This window comes from Ammodytes marinus, assembly GCF_949987685.1.
Source record: "Ammodytes marinus genome assembly, chromosome: 19".
Taxonomy (NCBI): domain Eukaryota; kingdom Metazoa; phylum Chordata; class Actinopteri; order Uranoscopiformes; family Ammodytidae; genus Ammodytes; species Ammodytes marinus.
In genome coordinates this window covers 5,516,242-5,529,844 of record NC_137223.1, presented here as the reverse complement: position 1 = coordinate 5,529,844, position 13,603 = coordinate 5,516,242, and the positions used below count along the sequence as shown (strand labels likewise).

The 13,603-nt window shown below is 41.7% G+C and overlaps 1 protein-coding gene across 1 annotated transcript in view; it reads left to right on the top strand.

Moving 5' to 3' along the window:
* Positions 1 to 3,686: 3,686 nt before the first annotated feature.
* Positions 3,687 to 13,603, top strand: part of ankrd6b (ankyrin repeat domain 6b) — a gene marked incomplete at both ends in the record, with an annotated part of 32,969 nt that continues 23,052 nt past the window's right edge. Inside the window, one exon of the mRNA XM_080047569.1 lies at positions 3,687 to 3,812. Within this exon, the coding sequence (XP_079903695.1) occupies positions 3,687 to 3,812 (126 nt within the window). The remainder of the gene's footprint in view (positions 3,813 to 13,603) is intronic.

The following is a 13,603-nucleotide window of genomic DNA, read 5'->3' as shown; positions in this document are numbered from 1 at the left end:
CATGAGGTGGGTTTTGTTGATTTTTTTAAGACCACGTGACCACCCAAAAGTTGTGTGGTTTGCCGAAAATCACTTCAATCAAAAAATAAAAAAATAAAACAAAATAATAAAAAAAATACGCCGGCTATGTCGGCGACGGAACAGTTAGTGGCGTTTGGTGCGCAGAATCAAGGTCTACTATAGACTACTGACGAAAATCACACAACACATTGCATCTATTTATTAACAATATTTAATAATTTTCTAATTCATCTAATTTTGACGATTTTTAGAAATATGTGTTGGTTTGTAAGCGCTAAGGGAGCATGTTTAAATAAAAGCTGTGAACCTTAACTTTTAAATGTATTTTATTTCATGTTTCTATGTGCTACACAGGCTTAGATATTAAGGTTTTGGTAGACTTGACAATTCGTACTATTTTTTCAGAAAACCCTCAGGCATTAAGGACATGCATCCTAGATTGCCATAGTCATCAATGGGTTAACAACTTATTGAGCATAACATAACTTTTTGCCATAGCTCAAAGTGTATAACAAGACCCTGTGGTATATGCCCATATGGTTGTGAGTGCTGACAGCTCTCATAACATGTACTCTTTAATCACAGTGTTCCTGCCTGGACATGCCTAGAGCCTTTGTTTTCACTCAAACGTATTAGCAGCTGGTGTTATGATTGGATTGATAACTGGCAATGACAGAGTTTGACATGCAAGTAGCCCATCAAGACGTAACTATTTATGATATACTCAGACATTGAGAGACTTTACTCTCTGCCTGTTATGGCTGTCATCGGTCAGTGTCATAAGACATAATCAGAAACAGCATGGTTGGTATATAAGTTCGGGAATATGCCATTCAATCATGACTGTTTTGGGGTGATTTAAAGGTCCCATATCATGCAAATTTTCAGGGTTCAAACTTGTAATTAAGGTTTTAAACTGTTTCCATGGTGTATTGTGGAACCCTTTATATTTCACACAGTGCCATTGCTGTATCTCCTCTGTACAGTCTCTGTCTAAGGGTGTTTTCACACCTGCCGTGTTTAGTTCGGTTGAAACAAACTCAGGTGCACTTCCGCCTTCGGTGCACATCTTTCAGGTAGGTGTGAATACAGCAAACGCACTCGGGGGGCGGACCAAACAAGCGCTCCGAGACCCAGCTGAAGAGGTGGTCTCGATGCAGGAAGCACTGTGCCTTTTATTTATTTTATTTTTTAATAAATTGCCGTCAGCTTCACATTATGGGAGAGTGTTGTTGTCGCCATTGTTAGGACGATAAGTTGTGGTTTGACCGGGAGCCCAGAACAATATATTACATTTGATCGAGAGGACGCATTCACATGCTGATGTGTTCAGCGATCAGATGAAGGAGAGGGGAGTGTCTCCCGCACAGTGACAACAGGTTCACGCTGCGCAAGAAGTGTGTGTTTTTATTTTGCTTCCCATGTACGGGACCGTCAATACTATCCCTGTCAGTTTGGGGCTGAACTGCGCCAAACTGACACCCAGCTGATACACAGCTTAATCACCTGAGTGTGGCATGAGCCTCCTCTCGCGAGCCGCACGTCCAGCAGCATAAATACAGTAAAAATTATGTTTCACATCGTAGGCTACAAGCCACATAACGTGGCATTGACATAGGGCTACATATTATTTATAATTATAACCATATGAAACAACAATAATTTTATGTTTTTCTTCTTTATTTATAGGCTAGATGTAGGCCTTTTTATTATTTTAACCCCATATTATATCAATGATATATTTTGCAGTTTTTACTCCGTGCTTCCTGCTTCTCTCCACCCCAGAATGTCTGTCCAATGAATGAATGACCTCAGATCACGTGTGGTTTTGCTTCGTAATGCTGGTTCACTTACAAAAGGGGCAATATGTAAGTGGACCACACCAAACAAAAAAAAATCTAAACTCTATTTGGTCTGGACCAAAGCAAGTGAACTAGTGGACTTTCCCTGTGTGACTACAACCTAAAACTCAGATTTAAGCCCTGCCTTCCAAAAAGCTCAGTCTGCTCTAATTGGCCCTGATTCTAACTGCAGGTTTGAAAGTAACTGCCAGTTAAGGCCAGGACACACCGGCCCGATAATGGGCCATCGGACATGGTCGGAGAGTCTGGAGGGGGCGGGGACACAAATCGGTTTGGTGTGTTCGGTGACGTCGGCCGTCGTAGATGTCGTCGGGCTTCTTTTCAGCCGATTAAACATGTTCAATCGGCGGCGGGCAGTCTTTCAGTCGGAGCAATTTGATTGGTGGAGGGCTAGCGAAACAGTGAAGCCCGGAAGTGAGGCGGGTAGCACAAACAGCTGACAAAAGTATTGCATCGCTAGCCATTGTTTTAATGTGTTTGTTTGTTACGTTCAGCGAGTACTCACATGCATCAACCCTTGTTGACTGCTCGACACCATGCTCGACACTCTCTGTTAAAAATGGTGCTCTTTATGGTCCATAAATATAAATACGTATTTATATCTATGTTTATGGTCTAGAGAGCTATCCCATCATTTCCGGCTTCCGTATTTTTTTGGGCCACAATACAGATTAGCGCCGCCTGCTATTATGGAGACATTACGTCCCGCGCAAGCGTAGAGCGTACGGAAAGTCAGTAGTCGGCTCGGTGTGTTCTTGGCACTTTTTTGGCCGCGACGGGCAAACTGGAGCTCCCTGGATCGGCAGACTCCATTTTCGGGCGACGGTCAGTCGTCAGACCGGTGTGTCCTGGCCTTTAGATTCAGAGGGGTCTGGGGTTGTCCTTATCACAGGTGGAGAGGTAGTGTTAAGTTAGGTCGGTAATGAGGGGGCGTGGCTTCTCCTTATGACCTCGTAAGGGAGTCAATCTCCTATATGTTGAAAACAGATTGTAGACAGGATGCATATAAATGGACGTACTGCGATGGATAGGAAAATGTCTGAAAATTTTGATTATAATTCTAAGAAAAAGAAAAACTTATCCCTTTTGACAGTCAAGCTCAACACATTGTCACAGGTCAGGTGTGGGCCTAGGGCCATTTTATGAATGTTCCCCATAATATATGATGGGCAATAAACTGGGAGATAGCAGCGTCTGTTTTGGGAGACTAAGTAGGCTGGAATGCATAGCTTGAAGAGTCTGAGGTTTTGTGTGGCAGCTTGATGACTGTGTGATGTGCTTCCCTTTGGTTGGACCAAACCCACTGCAGGGTCTGTGCTGCCTGTTTAACACTGTAATGACTGTTTTTTTGTGATTTATTTTTTTTTCTTTTCAAGGTCTCTTTTTGTGTGAATGACTTTCTCCTTGGCATTACAGCAGGCACTCAATTTGACCCCTCTCTTTTGGCACTCTGTGGGGATTATGCCTGGCCCTCTCACATGATCCCACATGGCCTGTACTATACAGGGGTGTAACGGTGTGTGTAGTGAGTCAGGATGTGCTTCCACTCTGCTTTCCTGTTTGCCAGCCTATACTCTTGTCACTCCATGTGTTTCCTGTTCTCTTCCAGGCAGTGGAGAGGATGAAGGGGAGGGTTCCTGGCTCTGTGTAGCAGGCAGCCCAGCAGACTATCAGCCCAGCTCCCGTTTGACACCTGTGTGTGCAGAGCCATGAGTTAGAGAAGGGCATCAGAAGAAGCATTGCTCGGGCTGCCTTCCTTCCCCCCCCACCACCTGGAGCCTTGTGTGTGAGCGTGACAGCTTGATGAGCCAGCAGGATGAGGCTGAGGTTCTGGCCCTGTCCGAGCGCCTCCTAGTAGCTTCACACAAGGGACACGCCGACAATGTGGTCCAGCTGATCAACAAGGGGGCCAAAGTAGCCGTCACCAAGGTGAGTGTGGTGGAGTTAAAGCAAAATGATATCCTCAAGTCTCCTCCAAGCCCCAACCTCAGAGATTTTTACCAGCATCCAATAAGGAAGTGACCACAACTGTAGTAACCAGAAGTGCCACTAAGGGGGTGGAAGCAGAAGACAGCCATCTCTCATTGACTCACTTGTTAAACAGGCTGTTTTCAAAGTCTTATTAAACCTATTTACAGCCTGGTCCACAAAACCATTTTAGTCTGTATGTTTAGGTCATATCTCCATGACAACACTGAGGGGGGTGAATTTTTTCGGACCACGCTAGATTTTATTTTATCGGAGGTTAAAATGTATTGGCGTGATCTCTTGAGTGACAGCTCTCCGCCCGTTGTCCCTCACTTTGCCTCGGAGTCGGAGGTATACGTCAGCTATCTCCCTCCCCCTCACAAAATGGCAACGCGCACAAACCAGGATTATTGGATGCCGTGTGAATAACTGAGGTCAGCCCGGATGCTACATCCATATTATTTACTATCTATGGTCTCCTCATGAACTTAGTTTACACCTAATGGACTGACAGCATTGCAAGCATAACGCCTGTTTTGGTAACTTCTTGTTTTAGCCATAGCATCCCACTTAGAGGTGGATTAAGCCATTCTGGAGAATGCTCATTGTCTAAATCACTTTTTGTGTGTGCACTGAACAATCCAGTGTTAACCCATTGATGACGGCTGCTGCGCGGCGCTACATTGTATCTCCTGCCAGCTGCTGCGTAGTGCAGCATTGTTACTTTATCTAATGTTCATGGCGTGCGCAGCATAGAATGCACCGTCATTGGTTGAAATACACATGAGGTGGGTTTTGTTGATTTTTTAAGACCACGTGACCACCCAAATGTTGTGTGGTTTGCCGAAAATCACGTCAATAAAAAAAATTCAATAAAAAAAATAAGCTGGCTGTGTCCACGATAGTGTATTACAGAACGGTTAGTGGCGTTTGGTGCGCAGAATCAAGGTCTACTATAGACTACTGACGAAAATCACACAACACATTGCATCTATTTATTAACAACATTTATGAATGTAGGCTATATTTTGCTGCTCCAACTCAAATTCAGCCCAGCCAGGCGATAGTTAAGTTTCAGTTTCGTTTTCATCTCCGTGGTATACAGCCGTTTGGACCAGCTGATCGGCTCCCGACAGCAGGAGTCAGTCTGCGTTCCAGTTGTACTGGGAAGTCGGATTTATGGTGCCAGTGAAATAATTGTACTAAATAATAAAATAAAGCTATATCTTCCTCCCTCTATCTGTCTATCTTCATCTCTCCACTGCACACTCAGTCACTACTATCCATGCTAAAAGGAAGCAGGATTATAACCTCATTTAGCACATTAGTTTTAAATATTTTATATTATTTTTATTTATTTTTTCTCCCCCATCAAATTTTGACGATTTTTAGAAACATGTGTTGGTTTGTAAGCACTAAGGGATGTCTAAATAAAACCTGTGAACCTTAGCTTTTAAATGTATTTTATTTCATGTTTCTATGTGCTACACAGGCTTAGATATTAAGGTTTTGGTAGACGTTGACAATTCGTACTATTTTTTCAGAAAACCCTCAGGCATTAAGGACATGCATCCTAGATTGCCATAGTCATCAATGGGTTACACGGCATAGCTACTGTTGGCCCTTTTGTTTACCCTTTGTTTAATGCCAGATTTCAGAGCCTAGGCTGCATATTAAAACCTGTTATTTTCAGCACACAGACACAGTACAGTCGGGTAGCGAATTGTGAGAAGATGTTCACTGATTTTGACAAATAGGGCTGTCCCCAACTCTGAATGTTCTCATTCAAATCAGATCTGCTCTTTCAATACAGAGATTTGACTATTTGTGACACTATGTAGCCATCAGAAAAGTGCATTGGAGTTGGATATTTGACTTTCTGTTTACATGAAAACAGTGAAAAATGTAGTTTTGGAAAATTGAAAAGGGATCTTTTAATAACGCCCCTCCAGAGTGGTGAACACTCCATTTGCCTGTATTCCAGTTTACGGGTGAAACATAAGTTTAAGTAAATTCTGGTGTTACGACTTCAATTTGTTATGTCCATCTACTGAGTGAGGAGGGTGCTCCATGAACCCTTGATTGCCAGTTTGTTTTCCTCTTTTAGGCTTAATTGTTTCCAAGGTGACCTAGCTTTACTGCAACAACCACCGCTGGCTCAAGAAGACGGCCAAATGTGCATCCCCAACATCATTTAGTTATCATATTAACACATGCATGTTAGCACACATGACGCAAGGATTTCCCCCAATGCATCCAAAAGTAAAGAGCAGTTAAAACAAGTGTGATGAATTTGTGTCTTACTCAGCCAATATAAGCAGATCCTCATTATGAAGTAGAGTAGTAATGAATGAGCTCTTTGCCCTGTTTCTACTTGTGTACTTGATTTTCAGATGTTCAGTGAGGTCAGTCCATTTGGATAACATGACCTGCAACACTTTCTATTGTGGGCTCATCTGTTAAATGAATTACACACACAGCAGAGCATGAAAGGCCTAGAAGCGCCGGAGCCACTAAGATATAGGAACACAACCCCTAGTCGGGTTTCAAAACTGGACCAATGAAAATGAAGCTCTGGATTGAGTGGGGCGAAGCATGTAATGTGAAGTGTGCTGTGGTGTGGGTGTCAGGCAGCTAGAAAAATGCCCCATGACACTTTAGACATATTTGTAAAAAAAAATGTAGACAATGAATATTACAATAAAGTAAAAGTTCCTGTACACGTTTTGACCTAATATGTATGTATATACAGTATATTTAAGGGTTCAAGAAAGTAAATTTTGTCAAAATACATGTATATTTTTGGGTATTAAAAAAAATAATAATTCGTTTATTAATCGGTTATCAGATTATTTTTCTGCCTAGCCTTTAGTCGGCATGGGCTCCAAAACAAATCCATATCGGTCAGGCCCTAAATGGTGACACTGTTTCTAATAGAGCACTCAAACCTACTTTGCTATTTCTACTGTATATTGCAGTTTCTTGTTACATATCAGCCGACAACATGCACCATAAATGAATGAGCCAATATCGTTTATGAGTCTATCTCTACTTTTAACCACATCTCACTGTCTTAATCAGTGGATGTAGTTTGTGCCATCGTAGGCCTTTTGTGTTTATGATAGTGAAAACATATAGAATTGGTCACACTTAAGCACACATGTCAACCCGATCTCACGCCGAGGCGTGAGATACACACGCATGGACCGGCGTCTAACTCACACGCCTTGCCTGACCAGGGCGTGTGAGTTACACGCGCACCTCCCGTAGTCAAGATGGCGGCCGCTGTCGCGGCCGCCCGTAGTCAAAATGGCGGCCGCGGTTTTCCGTCAATGTTTTATCTATATTATAACCTCTCCCTGTCCCCTTGCCCTAACCCTAACCACCGAGGGGGCTGCAGCTAGATAGTATTGAAATGCTGGGAGAACATGTCGTGCTATTCCTGGGAGAACATGTCGGCCCCTGTTGGTGCTATTCCTCCGTTCATTTAGACTATTCCTCCATTCATTTAGACGGCGGGAGGTGCGCGTGTAACTCACACGCCCTGGTCAGGCAAGGCGTGTGAGTTAGACGCCGGTCCATGCGTGTCTATTAGACGCCTCGGCGTGATACCAGGTTGCACATGTAGGTGAGTTCATTCTCAATTCCTAAATATCAAAACACTACTAACAGTTTCTTGTAGTAACGTTGCGTGAGTGGACTGACTCAGTGAGCGTTCTCCATGCACAGTCACCTCCAGCTGAAGTTGGCACAGTGCACCCAGATGTTTAACAGTATCACACAGCTGAGCTGCTGCATGGCCAGATGGATCACACAGAGAAGAGCTTACACTCACACACACACTCTCTCTCTCGCGCACACACACACACACACACACACACACACACACACACACACACACACACACACACACACACACACACACACACACACACACACACACACACACACACACACACACACACACACACACACACACACACACACACACACACACACACACACACACACACACACACACACACACACACACACACACACTCACACACACTGAATCCCCTGAGGCTTTCTTTAGCTCTCATTATCTCCTGAAAACACACTCTGGTCCAAAGGTTATTAACCCATACACACTGGGGAACAGAGACATATAAGATGTTTAGAGATATTTATAGGTCCATTGTTATTCTGTTACAGAGTATCCCAAACAGTCAAGTTGACTCTGCCTTTGCTATGGCTCTTTTTTTAATGGCTGCTCATTGGATACAAACAGTAGTAGACAAAATGCGGAAGATTGAAAGTTCTAATTCGACGTGTGTGTGTGTGTGTGTGTGTGTGTGTGTGTGTGTGTGTGTGTGTGTGTGTGTGTGTGTGTGTGTGTGTGTGTGTGTGTGTGTGTGTGTGTGTGTGTGTGTGTGTGTGTGTGTGTGTGTGTGTGTGTGTGTGTGTGGAGACTTGCACTGCACGTGAAAAGGGAAACATTTTTAACTTCTAGATATCATGAACATTTTCCAGTTGATTACCTATTTTTGTATTAGAAATGTTTGAATACTTATTTAAATTTGCCAATATCTAACTAATTGCATACATTTGAATCTCTTTAAAAAATAGAAATCTACGTTCTATCTACGTTGAATAAAACCAGAGTTAAAATCTTTATTTCACTTTTACAACATATTAGTGTCCAAAGGTTTTACAAAAAATATTATGGTTACAGCCTTGGAGATACAGACGCAAACAGACAAGGTTTAGTTAAATAACACTTCAATTTACATCTGGACCTTTGATTTATACTAGTATGAAAGAAGATTTATTATGGAAGCAAACTAGACAACAACCCTGGCGGCGTAGAGGATCTGGAGGGGAAGGCTGGTCCTATCTTAGCAGAGCTTTGGGCCAAGTTGTTTTGTCAGCTCCGGGTTAGCACACGGTCCATCTCCCTCCTGGATGTACTGCAGTAACTGCACACACATTTCTTTACAGTGGATACATTCTTCTGGCTGGGGCATTGAGCCCAGTGAGACCTCAGGATGGATGGGAGATGATAGTTCAGCTGTGGGTCTGATCTCAGGAGTTTTAGCGAGGCTCTTTTGTTTTGTGCCACCGCCAAGCTGTGTAGCATTAGCAGGTCATGAACAACAGCTTGTGTTGTGGTTGTGGCTATACTGTAGTTTGATTGGACAGAAGACTTCATGTGACCCATGCCAGGTATAGACAGCATGTATCTGATGAAAACAGCTGTTCCCACTCTGAAGAATTGAGGTTATCCAGCCACGCACACAGGTCAGCTGTTATCTTTACTGTTTATCTTTATAGTCTGCATCATAAGCTGAGAGGATTTGAGGGCAGCACAGTGTTCATATTCTTTAAAAAGACACACACACACAAGACCCATCTCTTTAGCTTGGCTTTTCACTTATTATAATATACCGACATTCAATATATTTCCTTTGACTTGTTTTGCAATCTTTCTATTTTATTATATTTATTTACTTTATTTATTTAAATTCATTTCAGAGTATTGAACCTATTTAGCACATTTTAATTTATTTATTTTTCAACTATTTATTAGTCTATCTAAGTCTTTCAGGGTTGATTTAGTTTTGGCCTACAATACAACAATAGGCCTTTTGTTGCTGCATGTTTCCTGGATTTAGAAAATGAGTTTATCTTCCGATGTTAAGAAGTTTCTTATTAAAAAAAACATACAAAACGTTGGTTTAAAGGTATTTTTTTTCAAATATTCTCATCTGAGTGATTTTCATGTGTGTGTGTGTGTGTGTGTGTGTGTGTGTTTGTGTGTGTGTTAAGTGTGTGTTGTGTGTTCTGCTGTGGCCCTGCAAACCAATTATCCCTGGGGAATGTGAACACATGGCATCACACACACAGTACAGTTACAGCTAGGACAATATTCCATGAGCTTCTGATCATTTTGTTTTCACCAGCTGTATTTGGGTGTTTTGGCAGCGTGCCATTCTGTAAGCTAAAGCCAGGATAAAGGGGGCAGAGTTTCACATGAAATATTCCTCCGCTCAGGAAAAGGAATGTTGTTGTTTTTTTTGAAAGGCTATTATGATGAATAGAGTGAGACTGAAAATCTGAAAAACAGATGAAAAGCAGAGAAGGCTGGAAGGGATAAAGTGTGGGATTAGACCAGATTCAGGTCTCCCTTGCAAAAGAGTCTTCGGTCTCAATGGGATATACCTGTATAAATAAAGGTTAAAAAAAATAAAAAAAAGACCAGGCCGGTAACCAAGAAGGAAATATGTGGAAAATTATGCTTTTTTTTTTTTTTTTTTTTTAGTATTTATCAGGAATCGAATCAATGTAAACAAAGGAAAAACACAGTTAACACTCATTCACTGACCTTGAAGTGGTCGACCGATTCAAATTGAACTCTATGTAGTGGGCCTTGACCTGAGCTATTGTTAATAATACTTTAGAAATACAGATAGGTAAAGTGCAATTGGAACATCTGTTATGTGAAAAAGATTTCTCTCATTACCATGTATCCATAAATAAATAAATGAAAACTATAAAAATAGTCAAATATAGGCATTAAAAAAGAAACGCATAAGACACATAGGACACAAGACATGAGACACACCCACACAACATCCACATTCATAAATGTGCTTTACACAAATGTGTCCCCACTATGCCCTAGTCTTAGCAGCATTTAGTGAGGTTATGGTAAGCCAGTGATCTTCTGCGCTGCCTTCATGACCCCCTGGAGCCTTTTCCTCTGTGCCACCGTGCAGCTTACAAACCAGACACACAGACAGTAGGATGCTCTGTTGTCCTGTCCAGGTCTACATGCCTAAATGCATTGAGTTTCTGCCATGAGATTGGCTGATTAGTTATTTGTGTTAACAAGAAATTGAACTGGTGAATCTAATACAGTGGCCGGTGAGTGTATATGGATAGTCTAGTTTTAATGTATAAGATGATATTCATTTTGTAACTAAAATGCAGTTTTTTGTTGTTGTTGAAAAATTACATTAGGCTTGGCTCTGCACACATGCACATGTCACTGTGAAGTCATTAAACTATGTATGATGCAGCAATCACTGACCAAGATAGTATAGGGTAATGTCTTGTCACACCCAGTCTGAACACACACACACACACACACACACACACACACACACACACACACACACACACACACACACACACACACACACACACACACACACACACACACCAACTGCTACTGACAAACCAACACATAGAAGCACAGACTGAGCCTTAGTCAGTGTAGAGGCTAGCCTGCTGCTGTTTACCTGAGCTGGGCCTGTGGCTCTCTTCCAAGCCTGGCCCAGTGTAACTCAATCTGAGGACCACGGTAATGCAGAGTGGAGCCGCACCCAAACAAAGCTCCCACCTCCCAACACTGAGTTTATACCTGGGCTGTAATGTGGCTTGTGCTGTTGTGTGGGAATACACACTGGATCTGTGTCATCTCATTGTAATTACAGATTAACAGAGATCACCGTTTGAAGTTTGAATGGTTACCTACATGCAGACATCCTGCTCCGCCATTCTTCTGCATGCCATTTATTATGATGGATGTGATGTTCAGGATGTGGTGGTTTAGCCTAACCCTCCCCATTCTTAATATTATTGTACAATCTCCTGACTGGCTACTGTAAGAACCAATCTCCTACATTGGCAGAGTACGGAGCAACACTGCCTTGGTGTTTCCATTACCACAGGATGTCACTGTCAGTTTAAACCAGAGTCACCAAAATATATTCCATTTCTTATGCTAGCAGCATTTGTCCAAAACCAATAGTTTTTGCATTTACAGTCATATGAAAAAGTTTGGGACCCCCTTCTAATTTTGGGGGATTTTTGTTCATCATTAGCAGGGATTTCAAAGAAGCAAATTCCTTTTCATATATGACATACCTTAGGGAAACAGAAGCAATTCAGCAGTGTCATTTTGTTTATTGGAATAATAGAAAATATGCAATAGGCATCATAACAAAATTTGACTGGTGCATAAATGTGGGCACCCCAAAAGAAAAATGACATCAGTACTTAGTTGAGCCTCCTTTTGCAAAATTAACAGCCTCTAGACGCCTCCGGTAGCCTGTGATGAGTGTCTGGATCCTGGATGTAGGTATTTTGAACATTCTTACATACTAAAGCGATCCAGTTCAATTAAATGTGATGGCTGCCGAGCATGGAAAGCCCGCTTCAAATCATCCCATAGATTTTCGATGATATTCAAGTCATTGGACTGCAACGGCCATATCAGAACATTGTACTTTTCCCTCTGCAGGAATTTGAACTGTGTTAAGGGTCATTGTCTTGTTGGAATATCCAACCCCTGCGCAACTTCAACTTTGTTACTGATGCTTGAACATTATCCTGAATAATCTGTTGAAACTGGGTTGAATTCATCCGACTATCGACTTTAACCAGGGCCCCAGTCCCTGAAGTGGCCACAGCATGACCAAATTTGACAGTAGGTAGCAGGTGTTTTTCTTGGAATGCAGTTTTCTTCTTTCGCCATGCAAAGCGCTTTTTATAAAGACCAAATAACTGAATTTTTGTCTCATCAGTCCAAAGCATTTTCTTCCAATATGAATCTTTCTTGTCTAAATGAGCTGTTTGCATACTCCATGCAACTGTATCTGTGGCGTGGGCGCAGAAAGGGCTTCCTTCTCATCAACCGGCCATACAGATGTTTTGGTGCAAATTGCGCTGAATTGTTGAACGATGTACAGATACACAATCTGCAGATGTTCTTGCAGGTCTTTGGAGGTGATCTTTGGGTTGTGTGCAACCATTCTCACAATCCTCCACCTATGCGCTCCTGTTTTTTTCTTGGTCTGCTATGCCTTGGTTTAACTGCCACTATGCCTGTGTCCTTCCATTCCCTGTCAACGTTCCTTACAGTCGAAATTGACAATTGAAACCTTTGGGAAAGCTTCTTGTAGCCTTCCCCTAAACCATGACAATGAACAGCCTTTGTTTTTCAGATCTTTTGGGAACTGCTTTGATGATCCCATTCTGTCTCACTTCAGCAGAGAGTCAAAGAGAAGTGCAACTTGCATTTAGGCACCTAAAATACATTTTCCCATGATTAAACAGACAATTATATGAGGTTCAAGGCTTAACAACATAATCCAACTAACTTTGTATTTAAAGTCATCAGTTTTACATGCTGTTACAGGCATTAAAATCAACAAAACCACAAGGGTTCCTAAATTTTTGCACAGCCAGTTTTTCACATTTTATTTTATTTCATACAACCAAATACTGCTTTTCAAAAAATCTTTGTTTGGAAAACATCCCAGTACTTAGCTGTTCCTAGTAAATTAAAGACATACCACTTTTATCTTTTTTTTTGTGAAAGCAGAGTCAATTATAATGCCGGCTGAGAGGGGTTCCCAAACTTTTTCATATGACTGTATTAGCCCAGTCAGGCCTCCCTCCAGAATATTGGTTTAGCTAAAGTGGTCATCTGGTGGTAATCTCATCTGCTCATACATTTAGCTGGTAAATAACAGAATGTCTTTATCCACGACAAAGTATTCAGGCCACACTGAGGAAAATAATTAAGTTGAATAAAAGATTAAGTATATCCTTATTTGTGAAAGCTATAGGCGTTGACAGAAAGCCTGGATGGATGTAACTTTAACAAACGAGGATGGAGTATACGTGAGGCTTAGTCTAACATTAGCATACATTTGGTTAGAGTTTTGTCTCGATATTGAAAATGACTCAATCATTTTTAACAC